General features: G+C 37.9%; 1 protein-coding gene across 6 annotated transcripts in view; it reads left to right on the plus strand.

Moving 5' to 3' along the window:
* LOC106079670 (sodium/potassium/calcium exchanger 4-like) overlaps positions 1 to 22,025 on the plus strand; it is a 31,659-nt gene extending 9,634 nt beyond the window's left edge. For 3 of the 6 annotated variants that reach the window (XM_056042175.1, XM_056042174.1, XM_056042173.1), the window contains 7 exons: positions 9,976 to 10,125; positions 12,073 to 12,443; positions 13,069 to 13,193; positions 15,713 to 15,812; positions 18,287 to 18,388; positions 18,483 to 18,548; positions 21,029 to 22,025. In XM_056042175.1, coding sequence (XP_055898150.1) covers positions 9,976 to 10,125; positions 12,073 to 12,443; positions 13,069 to 13,193; positions 15,713 to 15,812; positions 18,287 to 18,388; positions 18,483 to 18,548; positions 21,029 to 21,282 — 1,168 coding nt within the window. In that variant the 3' untranslated portion in view covers positions 21,283 to 22,025. Of the gene's footprint in view, positions 1 to 9,975; positions 10,126 to 12,072; positions 12,444 to 13,068; positions 13,194 to 15,712; positions 15,813 to 18,286; positions 18,389 to 18,482; positions 18,550 to 21,028 lie in introns of those variants that run through there. The other 3 variants (XM_056042176.1, XR_008779911.1, XR_008779910.1) reach the window with 3 other exon arrangements.
* The last annotated feature ends 291 nt before the right edge of the window (positions 22,026 to 22,316 follow it).

A 22,316-nucleotide genomic window follows, 5' to 3' on the forward strand; every position in this document is an offset into this window, starting at 1 on the left:
ATATAGTTAAACTAAACTAAAGAAAATTAATTAAACTATAACAAACTTTTTTGGGGGGTGGGGGTGGGGCTGACCTAGAAATATTTATCAATAATAAAATCAGTACAAAGGAATATGTTTCTTACATAAACGTTAATGCACAATAAAATTTAAAAAAAAAGATGTCTAAATAAATATGTGTGCTTGTATTTTTGCCTTCAATTAAAACCTTTAGAAAAGAATGGTACTCTTTTTTAAAAATTATATTAACTTATTTATAAAACGGAATATTTTAATTTCTTATACCGGTAAAGTTTAAAATCTCATTAAATAACATACAATTAGAGTTTAAAAGTTAGATATAGTAACCAATGAAATAGAAACAAAGTTGTTAGAGTTTTAAGAAACATTTGACCGTATAACTAGTTCATAGTGAAAAATACATGCTTGACTAACCATGCCGATGTGCTATTTTTTGTCTGACCACTAAAAATACAACTAACACTATTGCATAACCGTTAAACGCGCAAGGGAAAAAAAAAAGGGTGGTCTTGGACTGCACAGTCATTACACTATATAGGCCTACACGTTTACGTCTATCTGGCCAGGTTGTTAAAATCAGTTGGACACACCTTCTATTTACTTTCTGGGCTGGGAGGGTGTGTAACTATTTTAGTGTAAAGAACATGCTTGACTAGCCATGCCTCGTCTGACCACCCCACATTAAGCAAAACACTATTGCATAACGCGTAATGAAAAAAATGCAAGTTAGTCTTGTAGTATCATCAACTACACACGTACAGTACACTAGGCCTACGTGTGTATGTCTAGCTGACCAGACGTTAAAATCAGTTGGACTCAGTCTATTTAATTAATGGTCAAGAGATGGTGCGGATTAAGATTTTTTTTAAAATAGAGTTAGTTATCCTAATGCTTTAAGATCTATATAGGCCTGACTGTCGATTCTTAGATCTCAATAATAAGTCAAAGACTATACAATTATTGTTTGCTGAAATGAATTGATCAAAACCACTAAATATTGACCTAACTCACAAATCTGATTCCCACTAGAAACAGAAATTAAACACCACCACGTGGCTCAAAAAAAAAAATTCAGAACAATCTTGTTCATGATTTTGCAAAGAAGCTTTTAGCAAAAAATGTTTAACAACATTTTATTTTACAGATACTTTCATTTGCAAATATTTAATCAGATGACTTCTAGCAGCATCTTACTTTACCCTCTTCCAATGCAGACTGACTAAATAGTTGTTAACTACACCATTTTTTTTAGATAATTAAGGTTATTGATATCACATGACCAGAAAACAGGGATGTGTGTTTCAACCCTGACCACATGTTGAAAAATTGTACAAATTTTAATTAAACTTTTTAGTTAGTAACTAAAAAAAAAAATTAAACTACGATTTTAACTATACTTATTTTTTCTAGTTAAACAATGGCCTTAACTATTTTTTTTTAGTTAAACTAAAAGTTTCTAACTTTTTAGTTAACTTTTGTCCATCACTACTTATATAGCATGAAATAAAAAAAAAAGTTTCCCCTTTCAGACCTTGCGATCTGTTTTAAAGTCATCTGTTTCTATGGTCATCTGTTTTAAGGTCATCTGTTTCTATGGTCAACCGTTAACGAGCGGGATGTCATGTGGCCAGCACAACTAAGACTAAGACTAAGACTGCTTTATTGATCCTTACAGAAATTTGTTGTGATTACAAGGACTCTTTTCTCATATAAAGACAACGACCAACCGCCCTTCGTTTCCACAACTAAAGTCCACCAATTAGGGTTGGGCGGACTATGGGGCGCCCAAAAAATCCCCGAAATTCAAAAGCAGTCTTTACCGAGATTCGAACCCAGAACCGCAGGTTCGGAAGTCAAGCGCCTAACTATTTAGAGACTGCACCATATGTACACAATCAACAACCATAGTATGAAATGAATCTGATTAATTGTTGCTTTAAATTCTATCCGACTTCACTACATTCTAATTGCATCTTTTCTTTTAAAACAAAAATAAACATTTTACTTAATGCCATTAGCCTGTTTGATAGAAATTACTTCATTAAGTCATACAGTTTTTTTATAAAATTAGTCTACAAAGATAATAAAATCGTTGGCATGAAAGTGTTTAAAATATACTGTAACATTTCATCGCTTGTTAATTAAGTCTTCCCTGTTTGTTACTATTAATAGTGAATAGTTGTAGAAATGGTTTATTTTTTAGGAAAAGGAAAACTCTTGCATAATTAATTTTAGATTAAACTTTTCGCCTTCATAAAATAAAAAGATAACCTTTGCATCAGAATTTGAAAGATCTAAATTATCATATGAGATTTTCCATATCTTTTCTAGATTTTCAGATATAAATGGGACGGACGGGCTGACAGACAGACCACACAAAACTAATAGCGGCTATTTCCCACTCATTATAGAAAATTAGGCCGTAAAAAAGGATGCCATGCACATCTTTCCCTTACTCAACAAACTGTGCCCACAACTTAAGAAAACAAAGAATCCTCGCGAAATCAATGTCATGAATGAGCAATTGAATACAAGACACTAGTTAGTTTGAATACATGCCTAGCAAAAGACAATACTTAGTTTGAATACATGCCTAGCATAAGACACTACTTAATTTGAATACATGCCTTGCATAAGACACTACTTAGTTGGAATACATGCCTAGCATAGGACACTACTTAGTTTGAATACATTCCTAGCATAGGACACTACATAGTTTGAATACATGCCTAGCATAGGACACTACTTAGTTTGAATACATGCCTAGCATAGGACACTACTTAGTTTGAATACATGCCTAGCATAGGACACTACTTAGTTTGAATACATGCCTAGCATAGGACACTACTTAGTTTGAATACATGCCTAGCATAGGACACTACTAAGTTTGAATACATGCCTAGCATAGGACACTACTTAGTTTGAATACATGTCTAGCATAGGACACTACTTAGTTTGAATACATGCCTAGCATAAGACACTACTTAGTTTGAATACATGTCTAGCATAGGACACTACTTAGTTTGAATACATGCCTAGCATAGGACACTACATAGTTTGAATACATGCCTAGCATAGGACACTAATTAGTTTGAATACATGCCTAGCATAGGACACTACTTAGTTTGAATACATGCCTAGCATAGGACACTACTTAGTTTGAATACATGCCTAGCATAGGACACTACTAAGTTTGAATACATGCCTAGCATAGGACACTACTTAGTTTGAATACATGCCTAGCATAAGACACTACTTAGTTTGAATACATGCCTAGCATAGGACACTACTTAGTTTGAATACATGCCTAGCATAGGACACTACTTAGTTTGAATACAAACCTAACATAGGACACTACTTAGTTTGAATACATGCCTAGCATAGGACACTACTAAGTTTGAATACATGCCTAGCATAGGACACTACTAAGTTTGAATACATGCCTAGCATAAGACACTACTTAGTTTGAATACATGCCTAGCATAGGACACTACTTAGTTTGAATACAAACCTAACATAGGACACTACTTAGTTTGAATACATGCCTAGCATAGGACACTACTTAGTTTGAATACAAACCTAACATAGGACACTACTTAGTTTGAATACAAACCTAACATAGGACACTACTTAGTTTGAATACAAACCTAACATAGGGAAACTACTTAGTTTGAATACAAACCTAACATAGGACACTACTTAGTTTGAATACAAACCTAACATAGGACACTACTTAGTTTGAATACAAACCTAACATAGGACACTACTTAGTTTGAATACAAACCTAAAATAGGACACTACTTAGTTTGAATACAAACCTAACATAGGACACTACTTAGTTTGAATACAAACCTAACATAGGACACTACTTAGTTTGAATACAAACCTAACACAGGACACTACTTAGTTTGAATACAAACCTAACATAGGACACTACTTAGTTTGAATACAAACCTAACATAGGACACTATATACTTAGTTTGAATACAAACCTAACATAGGACACTACTAAGTTTGAACACAAACCTAACATAGGACTGTAGTGTAACTGAGTTGATTTTCTGCGTGCGTCCAGCGTGTCTGAAGGTCATGGCCATTGTGTGTGTTTCATGTCCAGTGTGTGTGTGTGTATAGACTGCATCAGTGGTATGCTAGACGTGCTGGTTTCATTCACTGTCTACTGTAGTCTAATTTTGTCGAATAAAGCCATGTTATTGGTATTCTAGTCGTTATCATTTCATTACAATCTATTCGACAAAATTATGTATCTGGATTAGTGTTGGATTCCTTAATCTACAATGGATAAATTACTCAGACCAAAAGAGTTGGACATTGATCCTAATGCTCCTCTGGCCTCAGAAAAATGGACTCACTGGTATGACACATTTCAGAATTTTCTTTCATCCATCAAGGATATAAACTAAGACTTTAAACTAAAGTTGTTGAAGAATCACGTATCTGCTACGGTTTATATGCTCATCAGTGATGTATCGTCCTATTCGATGGCCATAGACACACTCAATACTACTTATATTAAGGTAAAGAATGACATTTTTGCTAGACATTTGGTTGCTACATGTAAACAGCAGCCGGGCTAAAGTTGCGAAGCCTGGCCCGGGACTGTGACTTTAAAGAAGTAACTGCTGAACAGCACAGAGACATTTGCATTAGAGACGCCTTCATAACTGGTCTGGCATCCAACACTATTAGACAGCGGTTACTGGAAAAGACATCTCTTACTCTACAAAGCGCTTTTGACGAAGCTAGAGTGTTAGAAACAGCCACAACGCATGCTCAGGCTTACAATTCAACGAACGAAATCTCCTGTGGGGCAATGAAAACACCAACTAGCTCCCATCTAGAAACATACATTTCTAACGAAGACCAGGAATTAAATGCCATTAAGTCGTTATGCTACTTTTGTGGTAGGAGGAGACACTCTAGGACTGAATGCCCTGCTCGAAATGCATTATGTCATCAGTGCGGTAAAAGGGGACACTTCCAAACTGTTTGTAAATCAAGTAAAACAACAGCCAACAAAGCTGACAGCAAAATATCACTGACCAGTGTGATAACTCCATGTACCTTGTCATCAACGCATTTCTCTGGGCTTACACAGTCTACGGCCCAAGTGAACGTCAACGGGTTGCTGTTGCAAGCTCTCATAGACACTGGCAGCTGTGAAAGTTACATATCAGAAGCCATCGTCAAGAGAAATAAATGGCCAGTACGTCCGTCTACAAACAGAATATTCATGGCCACTACACATCTTTCTAAAAAGACATTAGGACATACATTTGCCGATGTCCAGTACAAGGGAGAACACTACAAAAAGGTCAAACTTTCTCTACTTGCTGGATTGTGCTCGGATGTAATCCTTGGTGTAGACTTTATAAGTCTTCATAAGGAATTGGCCATACCGTACGGAGGAAAACGCAATCCTCTACACATCTGTGGTCTTAAAGCAGCACGAGTCGAAACACCGAGCCTTTTCAGTAATCTAACTTCTGACTGCAGACCGGTGGCTACTAAGTCCCGAAAGCACTCAATAGGTGATAACAAATTTATTGAGTCCGAAGTTAGAAAACTCCTCTCGGACAAAATCATTGAACCTTCAAAGTCTCCATGGAGAGCACAGATGCTTGTGACAACAAACGAGAGACATAAAAGAAGGATGGTCATTGATTACAGTCAAACAATAAATCGCTTCACCTTACTGGATGCATACCCAATGCCCCGAGTCGATGAACTGGTAGAACGGATATCCAACTATTCCGTTTTTAGTACTCTAGACCTCAAAAGTGCCTACCATCAAATACCAAACAAGACTGAGGAAAGACCGTTTACTGCATTTGAGGCATGTGGCAAACTCTACCAGTTCTGTCGCATCCCTTTCGGTGTTACCAACGGAGTTGCATGCTTTCAGAGAACAATAAATCAAATTATTGAGAATGAAAAGTTGCAGGACACCTTTGCATACGTGGACAATGTAACGGTATGTGGTCATGATCAAGAGTCGCACGATGAGAATATGCAAAGATTTCTAGATGCTTCTAGAAAGTATGGGATCACATTTAATGAAGACAAAAGTACGATAGCCACTGACAAAGTTTGCCTATTGGGATACGAAATTTCTAAAGGCCTTCTCAAGCCAGACCCTGAAAGATTCCAGGCTTTAAGAAACCTTCCTCCCCCTCATGATATGCGCTCACAAAAACGGATCGTGGGCATGTTGGCGTACTACTCACAGTGGATCCCAAATTTTTCTAACAAAATAAATGTTTTGGCAAATAACACGTCGTTCCCTCTTTCAGAAACAGTAAAGACAGCCCTTAACGAATTAAAGCAGGAGCTGGAGAAAGCTGCCATCTTCACCATCGACTATACTCGACCTCTGACGGTTGAAACAGACGCTTCGGGTGTTGCAATAGCTGCCACCCTCAACCAGGATGGCCGCCCCGTGGCGTTCTTTTCAAGAACACTCTCTAAAAGTGAAAGGCGGCACTCAGCTATAGAAAAAGAAGCTTATGCCATTGTAGAATCTTTAAGGAAATGGCACCACTACTTAGTAGGAAATCGCTTTACCCTTGTCACGGATCAATGGTCTGTGGCCTTCATGTATGACAAACAGAGCAAAGGGAAAATAAAGAATGAGAAAATTCAAAGATGGAGACTGGAACTGAGCTGTTTCCACTACGATGTCTTGTATAGACCAGGCAAACACAATGTAGCGGCTGATACGTTTTCTAGAAACGGGTGTGTGTCAGCTATGAGTCGAAATGAATTGAAACTGCTCCATGACTCTCTGTGTCATCCGGGAGTAACAAGACTATGGCATTTAGTGCGAGCGAAAAACTTACCTTTCTCTTGTGAAGATGTTAGGCTGGTTGTCAACCAGTGCAGAATCTGTGCCGAAGTGAAACCCAGATATTTCAGTAATTCTAATGGAACTCTAATTAAGGCGATGCAGCCTTTCCAGAGACTAAGTATGGACTTCAAAGGACCGCTCCCTTCTACATCTCGGAACACATATCTGCTAACCATAGTTGACGAATTTTCAAGATTCCCGTTTGCATACGCCTGTTCTGATATGTCAGCTTCAACAGTAATCAGATGTCTAGAGAATTTATTTGGACTGTTCGGAATGCCTGACTATGTACACTCTGATAGAGGTACCTCATTCATGTCAAGAGAGGTGCAGGAATTTTTACACGAGAGAGGGGTGGCCACAAGCAGGACGACCCCTTATAATCCCAGAGGGAACTCTCAAGTAGAAAGGCTAAACGGGTCATTATGGAAAGCTATAACTCTGGCCTTAAAAACTCAAGGACTCCCGGTTTCCAAATGGGAGCAGGCGTTAAACCAAGCCCTGCACTCTCTTCGTTCTCTGCTGTGTACCGCTACAAACGAGACACCTCACGAGAGAATATTCAAGTTCTATCGCAGGTCCACCTTCGGCAAATCACTCCCGACATGGTTAGCTCAACCAGGAAAAGTGTTGTTAAAAAAGGGAGTCCGTGCATCAAAATATGACGATGGTACAATAGCTGTGGACTTAATTACATGCAACCCACAGTATGCCATTGTAAGACTTCCTGATGGAAGAGAAGAAACAGTGTCATTGCGACATTTGGCCCCAGCTCCAAGAGAGGGACAATCAGAGGTGTATCAAAATATGGAACATGAAGACTTTGAGCCTGAGACAAACCCTATAACACAGATGCAGGTGCCTACTGACCATGTGACTATAGAACCAATGGCTACTCCTAACACACATGTACAACAAGGGGAAAATGGACATCAAGAAGAAGTAAATACAGGGGCTGAGTCTTCAGTTAGAGAGCCGCCGATGTCACCAACTCCAAGCGACGGCAGTATTGGTCCTGGTAGATATAACCTAAGACCAAGAACGAGCAGACCTAATTATAAGGTCTAACATTTATTTAATTATTTTTCCATATCACAAGTTCTAACTAAGTCTCTGTAGGCTTAATATGACACACTTTGAACTGATCATTTTATAGTGTATAGCTTTTCTAGTGACTTTTTGTATTGTATTACTTATTACATTATTATTCAAGACAACTGGTCTTAATATTTGTATGCATAATATGACACTTAGGGACTGATAATTTTATAGTGTATAACGTGTTTGTTTATAGTTATACAATGCTTTTCAATAGAGTAACTCTGTAAGTATTCTGTAAGGATACTAAGGCCTCTTATATCGCTGTCCTTCACTATTATTTACATGTTTATGTTCCTATAACTTTTAGGCGGGGTGATTGTAGTGTAACTGAGTTGATTTTCTGCGTGCGTCCAGCGTGTCTGAAGGTCATGGCCATTGTGTGTGTTTCATGTCCAGTGTGTGTGTGTGTATAGACTGCATCAGTGGTATGTTAGACGTGCTGGTTTCATTTACTGTTTACTGTAGTCTAATTTTGTCGAATAAAGCCATGTTATTGGTATTCTAGTCGTTATCATTTCATTACTTAGTTTGAATACAAACCTAACATAGGACACTACTTAGTTTGAATACAAACCTAACATAGGACACTACTTAGTTTGAATACAAACCTAACATAGGACACTACTTAGTTTGAATACAAACCTAACATAGGACACTACTTTGTTTGAATACAAACCTAACATAGGACACTACTTAGTTTGAATACAAACCTAACATAGGACACTACTTAGTTTGAATACAAACCTAACATAGGACACTACTTAGTTTGAATACAAACCTAACATAGGACACTACTTTGTTTGAATACATGCCTAGCATAGGACACTACTTAGTTTGAATACAAACCTAACATAGGACACTACTTAGTTTGAATACAAACCTAACATAGGACACTACTTAGTTTGAATACAAACCTAACATAGGACACTACTTAGTTTTTAAACTACAGCTTCGTCTCTCCAGCTCGTATGCAGTCTCCTGAGCATGTCCCTCACTTTGGTCAGTCGAATGACTTAAAACTATTAATGTGTTACATTGTAGGATTCGGTTTACGAAAGAAAAAAATTCTTATAAAACAATACTGAATATATATCATCACCAAAGCATCCCTTTTTTGATTGCATAAAGACAGCTTCATTCTCACACACAAACTGTGGCGGTAAGGTTTTCCTCTCTTGAATTGGCTGTATAGTATTATGGCACGATTAGGAATGAGTTATTTGTTTAGTAAATAAGAGGGAAGTTTTGACTTAGAGACAATGACGCGACTAGTAAAAACAAGAATAGGATTTTAGGAAGAATAGCGAAATGTAAACGCACTACTTATAACGGCTATAAAGAGAGGCAGTGTTTTTATGAGCCTAGAGATTTAGCTTAACGACATTCGACGGTTCCCTTCGTTATCTCTGTATATATAATTTTCTACGTCGGCCAACCATGTGGAACACCACGCACGCAAGCCAACTCTCTTACCCTCCTGCCCCCCTCACGCCCGAACCGGCGCCTTCCTCGCTCTCCAGACATGCGCACACTGTCGTTTGCCCAAACCCACCGCATTGGGACAACTGTTTCATCAGGAAGTGTTCACCCGTCACTAAATAGCGGCGTATGCTATGCCGCGGGTCGCTTGTTGTTTTTATTAAACTTCTTGTTCGACATTCACTACCAGCGTCGTCTAAATATTATTGGCCTTTCGCCTGTGTTCTTTGAGTCCGTGATAGGAGTGTTATCTCCGTATCATGGCCTTTGACTTTTCTGCATAATGCACAGCGTGGAAGCGCCTAACAATAGTCACAGCAGATTCTGTCTCGATTCTATGAGAATCCACACAAGTAGGAATAGTTACCTAGCCGCAACCATTGAGACTGTAACTGAAAAAGCAATAACTACAAATCCTATCTCAGCACTAACAGTCCTGCATTCCTAGTCCTAAGCCTGACTTTAATGTTAACCTGTGTGCTGCCTCTGTGTCATTTGTTTTGCAGGGTCGAGGCTCTGGCTATGATCTCTGCCTACGTCCTATACATTGTGACCATGTTCTTCAACACGAAGCTAGAGAAGTGGTGCACACACCTCATGATGGCCCATCACGTGGTCGATGACAGAACCACAGAGGAGAGCATGGAATCATCAAGGTGAAATGTACTTTGGAGCAACCTTTCCTTCTCTCGCTGTCTTGTTGTTTGTGTACATGAGAGAACTGCCACCAGGAGAAAAAGTAGCTTCCCTTGTAATCTAAGCTTTGTTTTAATTCATTTATTGAATGAGCGAAATATAAAAATCCTTTAAAAAAAATAAATAATAATCTAAGGGAAAGAACTCTGCACTTACAAATATAATTTAAAAACTACTTCCCTTCTTCGACATCAAACAAAATAATACATTACCAAATATTAATTGACAAATTATTTTGTTAGGCACAATAAATAATTGTTTAAAGTTTCAATTTGATCCGAGAATTTGTGTTGAAGAAATTACGCTTTCAATTATCTAAGGGGAGGCACGGTGGCTGAGCGGTAAAGCGCTTGGGTTCTGAACCGAGGGTCCCGGGTTCGAATCCTAGTGAAGACTGGGATTATTATTTCGGGATCCTTGGGCACCTCTGAGTCCACCCAGCTCTAATGGGTACTTGACATTAGTTGGGGAAAACTAAAGGCGGTTGTTCATTGTGCTGGCCACATGACACTCTCATTAACCGTGGGCCACAGAAACAGATGACCTTTACATCATCTGCCCTATAGACCATAAGTTCTGAAAGGGGAACTTTACTTTTCTTTACTAATCATCTAAGGGGACGAACCCTACATATATCTGTGAATGCTGAAATAACGTGTACAAACATTTTACTAGACAGACAGATAGACAGAGTGAGTTGATATAAGCTTTCTAAAATTAAGTTACATCGACCTTTTGCCCAGATGTAATGAGAGGTCACAATGGTGGACACGACCTACAAATGAAGCCACCTTTGTATTTATCGTTTTGCGACCTGAGTGAAGTAGCCATTAAGGGTGGAGAAATATTCCCGTGTATGACCCTATGACCAACGAAAAGGCTTTCATCGGTGGCCAGGAATGAGGCTCTACATCAACCCCTCTCCCCCCATCAACAAGGTGATCATGTAAGCACATCTGTTTTCATGAGAAAGATTTCCTCGAGTCTACGTCTTAAGTTTCTTCTCTTAGTCGAAGGCCCCACGAAGGCACACTCCTATGATGTAACGCTACCTTCTGTGGGAGCACCATCACTACTCTGGAACAGTGTGGCTGAAGATGCTTGATATGTGAGCCTTTCTTCCTCACCACGTGCAGGTTGCTAGGACATACCGTGGATGGCCACTGGGAGCCAAGTTCGCAAACGTTATTCGCCTATACGATTCCCCTAATGGACGTTTTCACGGAGGCGCCAGATGAGCTGGAATCCTCCGCTTTTGACGACCAGAAGTGCAGCATCCATGGCTCTAAGGGGTTCATTGCGACCGAACCCATGACAATTAGAGGCACACCAGTAGCCTTTGAGTCTCCAAGAGAAGGAAGAGGCCCGCTTTTATTTTCTTGAACCTGGGCCCACTGACACAACACGCTGACACAGACCACTGACAAAGCCCGCTGACACAGATCTGAGGCGTACGGGAGAGTGGATTATTTCAATCTGATAAAGGTGTTCATGACCTTTCTATGTCCTGTTCCTGTTCCGTTTGAACACATCTTGACAAAAGTGGACAGGCATCCTTATGTATTTGTGTGTTTTTAAAAAAAATCATTGTTGTGTTAGGTTAAAATCTACTTACTAAACTTAGATTTAGTTCAGTTTTAATTCCCTTTCAATAACCAATAGTAAAACAAAAACTTAATATCTGCACATATAATAAAAAAGATATACTGTTTATTGATTATGCAACTGTATAATGATATAACAAAATTTCAACTAGGAAACTTCTAATCCAGGGTTTCCGTTATGTATGTTTCTAGTAGTTTCTGTACATAGGAAGAGAGAGCAGTTTAGTTTTGGATCATCTTTCAACTATCTGGTCGTTGTTTGTCCTATTCAATGTTTTTCTTATGTGTATGTCTTTCTTCTAGAAAACGATTATCTATGCTTGACGCTAGGCGCCACAGCCGTATCTCAAAAATCTCAGACAACAAGACCATGCTGACAAACACAGGCGTTCACGAGGTCCAGAGGCTTGGTTTGAACCCACAGGACTTTATCGGTAAGAGCTTCTCCCGCGGAGTTAGCTTGACGGAGCTGGGCATGAAGCTTTTGGAGGAGCGAATGAAGGCTCAGGTACCAAACACGATAGGCACCAGCGCAGACCCCAACGAACAACCTAAAGCAGAGATAGTCGAGGAGGTCCCCAGCGAGGCCCCCCAAGAGGCCCCCAAGGAAGCCCCCCTGGAGGAGCCAGTAGAAGTAGAAGAGGAAGATATAAAATTCCATAAAAAAGACAAAGGTCAGTTACATTTGATTTGAATTGGTTTTGTATTCGACCAATATCCCATATGACATACATTGGACATCTAGTCTATTAATCTACCTTCTTCTTGTATCAGTTTCTACGTTGTAAGTTATTGGTACAAAACTTATATTCGTTGACTCTGTCTGTCTGTCTGTCTGTCTGGATTCTTTTGCACGTTTTTTTTCTTTCACTACCATTCTCGAATCAAGATGAAACTTTGCACAATTATTCACTGTCGATGACAACACATGAATTAATAAATTAATTAATCAATTATTAATTAATAGTAATTAATTAATTTTGGTTTTTATAAAAAGGGAATTAAATCTTGCAGCATCACGAGGCCAGTAAATGTGCAGTTATTTCTCTTACAAATGCTTTTTGCTGTGCTTATTTTTAATATACTTTGCTTGTTTCGTAATATTTTTTTTTTTTTTGTAGTCTCTAAAATGGTAGAAGCACACACTACTTGTCCCGCTACATGTCAGCTAATAGCTAGAAAGAGAAGTGCCATTAATGTCTAGATTATTGTGTGATTGTTGTTGTTTTTTATTTGATACATAATGCCCTTTTGTTGTTTTTTATTTGATACATAATGCCCTTTATTTTCTCTTTCTAGTTGTTGTCAGTGGCTATGAGAATCCTTTACGATTTCCGAGCTCTTTTCATGACAGGTGTTATTGGATCATTATTTTGCCAACCACCATCCTACATGCCTATACCATACCAGACAGCCGGCTATTGGTAAGTTTTCAACTTTGAAATCAAATAGGAATACAGCATCATTATCTAATATATAAAATAGAATGTGAGGAGTATGTATGTATGTATGTCCCCGTATAGAAATCGACACCGTTTCACCAATCTTGATAAAACTTGGCAGAAAGGTTTCTTGGGTACCAACTTAGACCGTAGTGTATGTATTGTAGCCCTAGAACAAACTTAAGACCCTCAAAAAAAAAGTTGACCAGCTCTATGAAAGCATTATAACTTCATCGATCTAGGCCATATTTACAATAGAAAAGATCGAAAGGATCTAGATCTAAATCTAATTTTAATAACAACTTTTTGCGCAGATAGTTTTTTATTCTGACACATAAAAATACAAAATATAGTCCATTGATACCAGTATTTAATAAAATTAACCTTCAAATTTGTGTTTCAAAGCATTTTTTTTTTACATAAATTCGATCCTTATATCTGTGAATGTAGAATTCCTGATGAGCATTCTCTCATTAGACAATTCCGTAATGTTACACATCTTGATCTTTCTACTCCTAGGTCTAAAACTCTAATTAAACTCTAAGATGTTATAACTTCTCTTCGCAAATATAGTTTGATATTTTAACACATGAACATACTAATTATAGTCCATTCATTTAATATTTTAATCAAATTAACATTCAAATTTGTTTTTCTAATGCATTTTTCATGCATTCGTTCGCTAAAGCTGCGAAGCTGTGTTAAGATATATTCAAATAGTTTTATTCATTCGCGTACATCTAATTAAAAAGGTCACGCATGCGCACGTGCAAAATGAACTCTATCCAAGCCAATATTTAACTCTAGATTACTCTAGATCTAGATTCTAGATCTAGATCTATGTCTAACTCAAGATCTACTTTAGTCTTTAACACGTAAACATACAAATTTAAGTCTATTCATTTAAAATTTTAATCAAATATATTGTTATAAACCTGGTGGTGGCACAGATGGGGTAGTGGTGTGAGTGTAGTCAGCCGACGCAAATCGCCCCAGGCCAGCGCTAGACGAGCAGTCAACCGTGACGAGTTACGACGATCGGCCGAGACGAGTCAACAAGAGGGTTCGGGAAGAATCGCCGTCGTGAACAGAGCTCATTAGCGTCACGAGAGTTGTAGTCATCTGACCACCTAGAAACGTCGAGCGGCGTTCTGTCCGGTTCTAGAAGGCCAGTAGGGACCCTATATAAGAGCGGAGATGTCGCAGTCAAGACGGTTCAGAAAGCGGGTTCACGACAGGAGTTCAAAACACGGTCGACTACAGCACAGTTCAACGGTGTGGTTCTGTACGGAGCATTACGACGGTTCAGTGCGGAGTACTGTCAAGTACAGTTGAGACGAACGGCGTCTTGATCTTGGTCTGTGATCGAGTCCGACACAACGAGCCCAAGTGTGTGAAGTCAGTCCCGAACTGTTGAACCCAGTGCAAGCCCGGAACGAGACGGAGAGGCCAGTGCAAGACTTGATACGGCGGAACGGTGTTATCGGAGAGATATTTGTTATCGCAGAGCTATTTGTACTGTTCTACGTGCTGCCAATTGTACAGTATTGGCTCTCATTTATGGACATTAAACCTTTACGTTATTTTGGAGCCCTGACTTGTCAAGTTCTTTAAGTTGGTGGTGTATGGTGCAGTTTGCAGAGAGCCTGGATAGTGAGATTCGTAACAATATGTGGGCCTACGAGCAAATGTTTTTATTTGAAAAAATGGATGTAAGTCGATTGGCTATTTTGACAGCACAATTCAGGGGCGGACTGGCTATATGGGCATTTGGGCAAATGCCCGGTGGGCAGGTACCCAAATGGACCGGTAGAGCAACCGAAATGGCCGCATCGATGTCACTATGGCATGTAAGAAATTGTTTAAGGTTTTATACTATTCTCTTATAAAAAAGGCGCTCTGAGCTCTGAGCGTTGTGTTTAAAAGCAAAGCTTTCACAGACTCTACAGTGTAATACCATTTTAATTTAACACGTTTTCCGAAATAATGTAATAGCCCTCATAAGTAGACAGTGCTACTAGTAGGCTTCATACTTTTAAGGCCTACACACTTAGCGATTAAAAAGTAGCATAATGTCTATATTTCTAATAAAGATGTAGAGTTCACTGTATACATGCATATTAATACATTATCAAACTTGACACAATGACTTTGAGGACAGGTAGACCTAGAAATGGATGCCCATCATATGATATAGAATTTGTGGGCCGAATTGCATAGAAATGCCCGGGCCGATTTGGACAGTCAGTCCACCCCTGGCACAACTCATACTATTTTTACATTTACGCATTCGCTTTACTTATAACATTATTATTTCGTTTAATTGTTTACAAACCACTCTCAGTGACTTATCGACTGTTATACGCAAACAAAAAACCCGCAAACAAAAAACCCGCGGGTAATATATGTCTAGTTGGAAATATAAATCAATGTAATAAAACACAATTTAACAAAAAAAGACTACTAATGGTGATGACCCATCCGGTCACTTATTTTTCCAGGGCACATGGAGGGCCAGGGCTTATCTTCTGTCCTTCACTCTCTCTGTGATCTACATTAGCCTCTACAGCTACATCATGGTTTGGATGGTTTCCTTAGCAGGTAAACAGATACAATGGCAGGTGTACATTGCATACAATGGCAGGTGTACATTGCATACAATGGCAGGTGTACATTGCATACAATGGCAGGTGTACATTGCATACAATGGCAGGTGTACATTGCATACAATGGCAGGTGTACATTGCATACAATGGCAGGTGTACATTGCATACAATGGCAGGTGTACATTGCAACCATAGCCACGGAAATATCGTTTAGTATGTGTCACGGGAAGTTCTTGAGGTGTCAGAATGTTATAGTGTGAGCTTGTTTGTTGATATGTAAAGATGACTTAAAGCTACTATAGTGTTGTGTTGATATAGACAATGCTCTTTTAGTGCTTGGTTTATTGAAGAATTTTATCTCTGATCTTTATTAAACACTCAAAGAACATTCTGTGATGCCGGGGATTCACATATAGACACAAAAATATCTTTCGAAATTCAAATAACGAAGATCCTTTAATTCAAAATACAAAAACTTTAATTCAGGAAATAGGAATCAAACACAATATACATATTGTACAAAATGAAACAGTACAAGTTGAATAACTTCTTCTGAGCTCGTTATAAAATAGACTCAAATGTGTTGATTGTACAACTCAAAATTATGCGACTTGTCTACCATTAGCCCAGCTAAAACAATTTCTCGTCAAACCACGCTCCCTATGACGTCATAGCACTTCCGTCATAGAACTTTCTAGAAAAAAGGCGGAGATAGTTGCTAAGGTTACTGCCGGCAGCTAGTCTGCTACCTGACAGTATGCATGTATTGCTAGCAAAGCAACAGACCTGAGGAAGTCTTTACAATAATATTTAGCCAGTGTTGTTAGAATAGATTTTTTGTGGTGCTTTATTTCGCTACCAGGGATCCATTTTGAGTTTGAATTCTAACACATAAAAAAAAAAGAATCATGAATATTTATGAAATATACTTTTAATAAAAATCTTCATAGAATGCAAACATGAACCTTATAGAAAATCCACCTTTTTTTTCCTCACAGACCCTCCTGTCGGGCTTGGAATCTAAAATCCTCAGGTTCTACAGGTTTAGGATGTTAGATGCTCAGATTCTAGGGGCTTGGGATCTAAGATGCCGTTAGACACTTAGTTTTGTTTGGAGACGCACTGTAGTAGACACACTTTGAACGTGACATTTTAGTGCCCACATAGGTATTGGGTTAGAGATTATGCTCATGCTCTAGGTCTCTAGGTGCTTGTGATCTAAGATGCTCTGGTTCTAGAGGCTTTGGATCTAAGATGCTCTGGTTCTAGAAGCTTGGGATCTAAGATGCTCGTGTTCTATAGGCTTGGAATCTAAGATGCTCTGGTTCTAGAGGCTTAAGATCTAAGATGCTCTGGTTCTAGAGGCTTTGGATCTAAGATGCTCTGGTTCTAGAGGCTTAAGATCTAAGATGCTCTGGTTCTAGAAGCTTGGGATCTATGATGCTCTGGTTTTAGAGGCTTTGGATCTAAGATGCTCTGGTTCTAGAAGCTTGGGATTTAAGATGCTCGTGTTCTATAGGCTTGGAATCTAAGATGCTCTGGTTCTAGAGGCTTAAGATCTAAGATGCTCTGGTTCTATAGGCTTGGAATCTAAGATCCTCTGGTTCTAGAGGCTTGAGATCTAAGATGCTCTGGTTCTAGAGGCTTGAGATCTAAGATGCTCTGGTTCTGTAGGCTTGGGATCTAAGATGCTCTGGTTCTATAGGCTTGGGATCTAAGATGCTCTGGTTCTAGGGGATCAACGGCTAACAACAACAAGCTAACGAAAGTAGAATAGTTGCAATGGTTAAACTGTTAAACGTGTAAATGACTGACCAAGGCAGTAATAAACAAGCAACTTGTTTAGTGAAGTATATTGGATGAAAATGCAAACAGTTAATTAGCAAATGTATGTTAATATAAAATAATCATGCACATTTATTAGCATAAACTAAGAATTTTATACGTAAGCGCAATTTCCATATGATACAGCCAATCTTGCCCCTTGTCTTCAGTCGACATCCATTTCTTTGTGGGAAAGTCGCCAACAAACCCCCAAAAGCCCTAAGCTATGTTCTAGTCCCAGTTCTCTTTAAAACACAACTAAAAACCGAACAAATAAATGTGTGGTCCGCTCTATCAAAAATTTAGCAGCGACGCCAGTAACCCTAATTAAACTACTTATCCTTAAAAGGGGGCAACAACAGCACAACGCCAGCAGAACACTGTACGAAGAGGTGCGTTCCTCTTCCAATGGAGGCTAAGAGACGCTAAGTCGTCACACACACAGTCTTTAGCACAACATGTAAAACATGACTGGTGCTCAATGGGTCCATAAGTGTCTGTGCTTTCGATGGATAGAACTTCTATGGGTGGTGCTCTCCTTATTTGAAATGTATTTGTAATAGAAGTGCTTGGCTTAATCTACAATAAAGACAAATGCAACACGTTTAAAACAGTAGAGTAATATGTTATTTTCTTTCTAACTAGGTGATGTGTGGGAGATTCCCAGTACCATAACAGGTTTGACCATAATAGCCGCTGGAACTAGCGTACCAGATCTATTGTCCAGTGTCTTTGTAGCAAGAGATGGTAATTGGATCTTTCAACTATATCGATATTGTCACTAGCGTTATTGAGATCTGCATTGATTTCGGCCTTTATTCTTGTATTTGTTTGTTTGTAGGCTATGGGGACATGGCCGTATCGAATGCAATTGGTAGCAATGTCTTTGACATTCTAATGTGTTTAGGTAAGTTTCAGAAGATATAGAGTCACAAATCTGAGAAAAATTCTAAAGCAGCGTTTCTCAAACTTTTTTCATTAACGGAACACTTTGCACATTCTGAGTATTTAGTGGAACAATTTGCTTATTTTTTAGATTAATTAAGACATATTATAAATAAAGCTTTTTTTCAAGCACAAAACTTTATTTATATATATATATATATATTCAGAGGGGTTTGATGCTAAAAAATATCTCTTCAATATAAAAAAAAAGCAAATTACACACTAAACACACACACTAAAATTATTTGAGCCTACAGAGCATTTTGAGGTGGAAAACCCCCAACAGATGATTTTGACGATAAAACTTCTCTTTTCGATATAAAATCTAAAGCAAACTACAGTCACTTAATTCCAAGAGCGTATTCAAGAGAGGTTACACATTTTTACCAGTGGCAGGGCTCCCTTAATAAACTGCAGTGAATAGTCATCTGCCGAAACACTAAATGTGGCTCAACAACGATAGCTAAGAGATTTTAGGAGTCAGTTATAGAGATCGGGTCTAAATCAAGGAAATCCTATGCCGAACTGGGAGTCGACCCTTTAGTAAGATTGTGAGAGAGCGACGCATGAGGTTTGCGGGACATGTTCTCCGACAAAATGAATTACGCATAAGAAGAGTTGCAATGATATCCTAGTACAACTTGATGCCACTCATTCATTGAGGTCCTCATGGCAGGTGGGAAGAGGCTTCAGACTTTACCAGTGACAGAATTTTATGGAAACAGCTTGACGTCAAAAGCTCCGAACGGCGCGGGAGGGTCTAAGTCAGTAAGGCACATTAGGTTTTTGAAATAAAACTTTTTACTAGCAGGAAAATGCCTCAGAATATGCATTTTGTTGCCTTTCAATATCAGAAATAGTGCTTGGCGGCGGGCTTCGCCCCGCGCTGGGGAGCTCCCCCAGACCCCTTTGCTAGTATTGGCGGGGAATCTACAATTTTTCCGTTAACTCATGGAAGAACTTATTCTAGGGCACAATAAACGTCTTCCGAAAGAAAGAAGGGTCAGAATGCAATAAAGATTATGTACACACACACATAAATACATATTTTAAAAAAATTCGCGGTTGGGGGGGTTCGGGGGGGGGGGGGAGAAAAAAATCCCCTCCAACCCCCCCCCCCCGAAAAAAATCCTGGCTACGCCATGATATATATAATATATATATAATATATATATATATATATATAATATATATATATAATATATATATATATATATATATATATATATATATATATATATATATATATATATATATATATATATATATATATATATATATATATATATATATATATATATATATATATATATATAACAAGAAAACAGTTGCTTTTAATATTTAATTTTTTTAAGACAATACATCCATTAATAAACTTCAAATTTACACAAATAATTTTTGAAATAATTCTAAAAATAATTTTGATTCAATTCTGGTATCGTACCCGTAACACCGTCTGCTACTAGAACTTAGGATATGCATTTTTTATTCGGCCACTGAGGACAATATACTTTTACCATTATTTATTGGTATGTTCATTATATGGACTTCTAGATCTAACACTGGACTTAGAGTTATGATTGAGATCTCATAAGATCTAGTCTAGATCTACTTCTAAATATAGAATCTAGTTGTAATCTAGGCTATATTAGATTGACGTACAAATATAAGCAGCGCTTTAAAAAATTCAATAAAATTGAAGCAACTTCACCTTTACTGTTATCGCATAATTATGGTAATACTGACTACGCCATGTTGGTTCTAGACCTAGATATAGTCTCCAGCCAAATTAACATTTATTTATTTTTTACTTTGAAAAATTATAACGGTCAAACTAGAGTTTTCCCCGTGCGACCAACGAGCTAGTAATTCTTTTCTCAGCGATATACATCAACTGTTAAATTTCTAGGGAAATTGTTAGAGCCATTTTTGAGATCAGCTGTACAGCGTAAGTAAAAAAGAGAAAATAATTATCTTGTTTTAAAATATTGTGGTGCTCTTAAAAAAAACTCGACCAGAAATAATTTAGTGGTTGGTATTTTATTGTATCTTTGTTTCAAATTATATTCAGAATCTATATTAGCTCAAAGTTCATAGTGATGTTATACAATTTATTTTGGTACCAAGAAAAACTTATTAAAAAATCTTTTTTTTTCTGCATTTACATAAAGATAAATTCATGTGAAGGACTCCTAGTTTATTATTCTTGACTTTACAAGTAGACTTACACACATACATGCGCGCATATAAAAGATAGTCCGTCATTATTGCCTTGACTTTATATGAAGTCTACGTTGCTGTATAAAGTCTCGTAGACCCTTGTGGCTTATGAAACTTTCTTAAATTTACAACGTGAAATGAAACTGATATTTGTTTCTGTGACTCGTCAGTCATCCTGTGGGTTAATGGTTTACTCAATGTGGGTTGCTTTGAATCTTTCAGGGGTACCCTGGCTGATCGACGCCATTTTCATCACCAGGACTGGTACTCACATCAACAGCGAGGGGATGGTCTTCACTGTCATGACTCTTCTCTTGACGATCATGTACCTCTGGGGCTCAATGAAGTGCTTTGACTGGACCCTGACCCCAGCATACGGCATCGTGGCCATTTTAGTGTACATCTCGGTCATTGTGTTCTGTGTTATGATTGAGACCAACATGATCTTTGATATACACGAGCACAGATACTGCTGACTTGGACAGATGATCTTTGAAATGAGAGATACTTTGAACACAGTTACTGCTGACTTGGACAGATGATCTTTGAAATGAGAGATACTTTGAACACAGATACTGCTGACTTGGACAGATGATCTTTGAAATGAGAGATACTTTGAACACAGATACTGCTGACTTTGACAGATGATCTTTGAAATGAGAGATACTTTGAACACAGATACTGCTGACTTGGACAGATGATCTTTGAGGCTCACGAACACAGATACTGCTGACTTGGACAGATCGCCTTAGATATGAAAAGATATGTTGAATCAATGTCAACTATAGATAGTGAATTCACAATTGCATACATTTAAATTTTGGCCACCCTAGACAAGATTTAAAATATGCACCTCCAAATAAATAAAAATGTGAATTGGGAGCATAAGTATGTTAAAATAATACAAGATGTCAATTACGATGTCTGCTATCAATAATACTGTTCAATAATAATAATAAATTTCATATTACAAGAGTTGACTTATACTAAAGCTCCCTGAGTAAGTAATTCACAGTAATATCTCTAGGACTCTCTCATGTCCAACTAATCTAGGTCTACTCACTACTGCTTGGCTAGCGCCCGACTGTTGCCATTTTGTTTCATTATTACATTGAGGTTGGGACTTATGTCGACAGAACTTATTTATGTTATGTTTATAGGAATTGTGGGATTCGTATATGATATGTTAACATCAATTGTATTAAATCTATATAAAAGGTCAGTGTTTTATGTTATGTTTGTATGTCATGTTTATAGGTTTACTTCTATAAAGCTAAACTATTTTCTTTTATCATAAAAACAAATAGAGTTTGCTGTTTTAGATTTTAGTTCTATTGATACAAATGCTAGATATAGGCCTAATAGATACAGTTTTGAAGATGTCGGCCCGCAAATGGATGTGGCAGTTAGGCGAACAGTTATTGCTGACTAGAGAAATGACAAAGGCGAGTGACTATTACCTAAACGAAAAAAACCTCAAGTAGTAGGACGCGTTAATTTAGCAAGGCTA

Source organism: Biomphalaria glabrata, chromosome 9, assembly GCF_947242115.1.
Source record: "Biomphalaria glabrata chromosome 9, xgBioGlab47.1, whole genome shotgun sequence".
NCBI lineage: Eukaryota > Metazoa > Mollusca > Gastropoda > Planorbidae > Biomphalaria > Biomphalaria glabrata.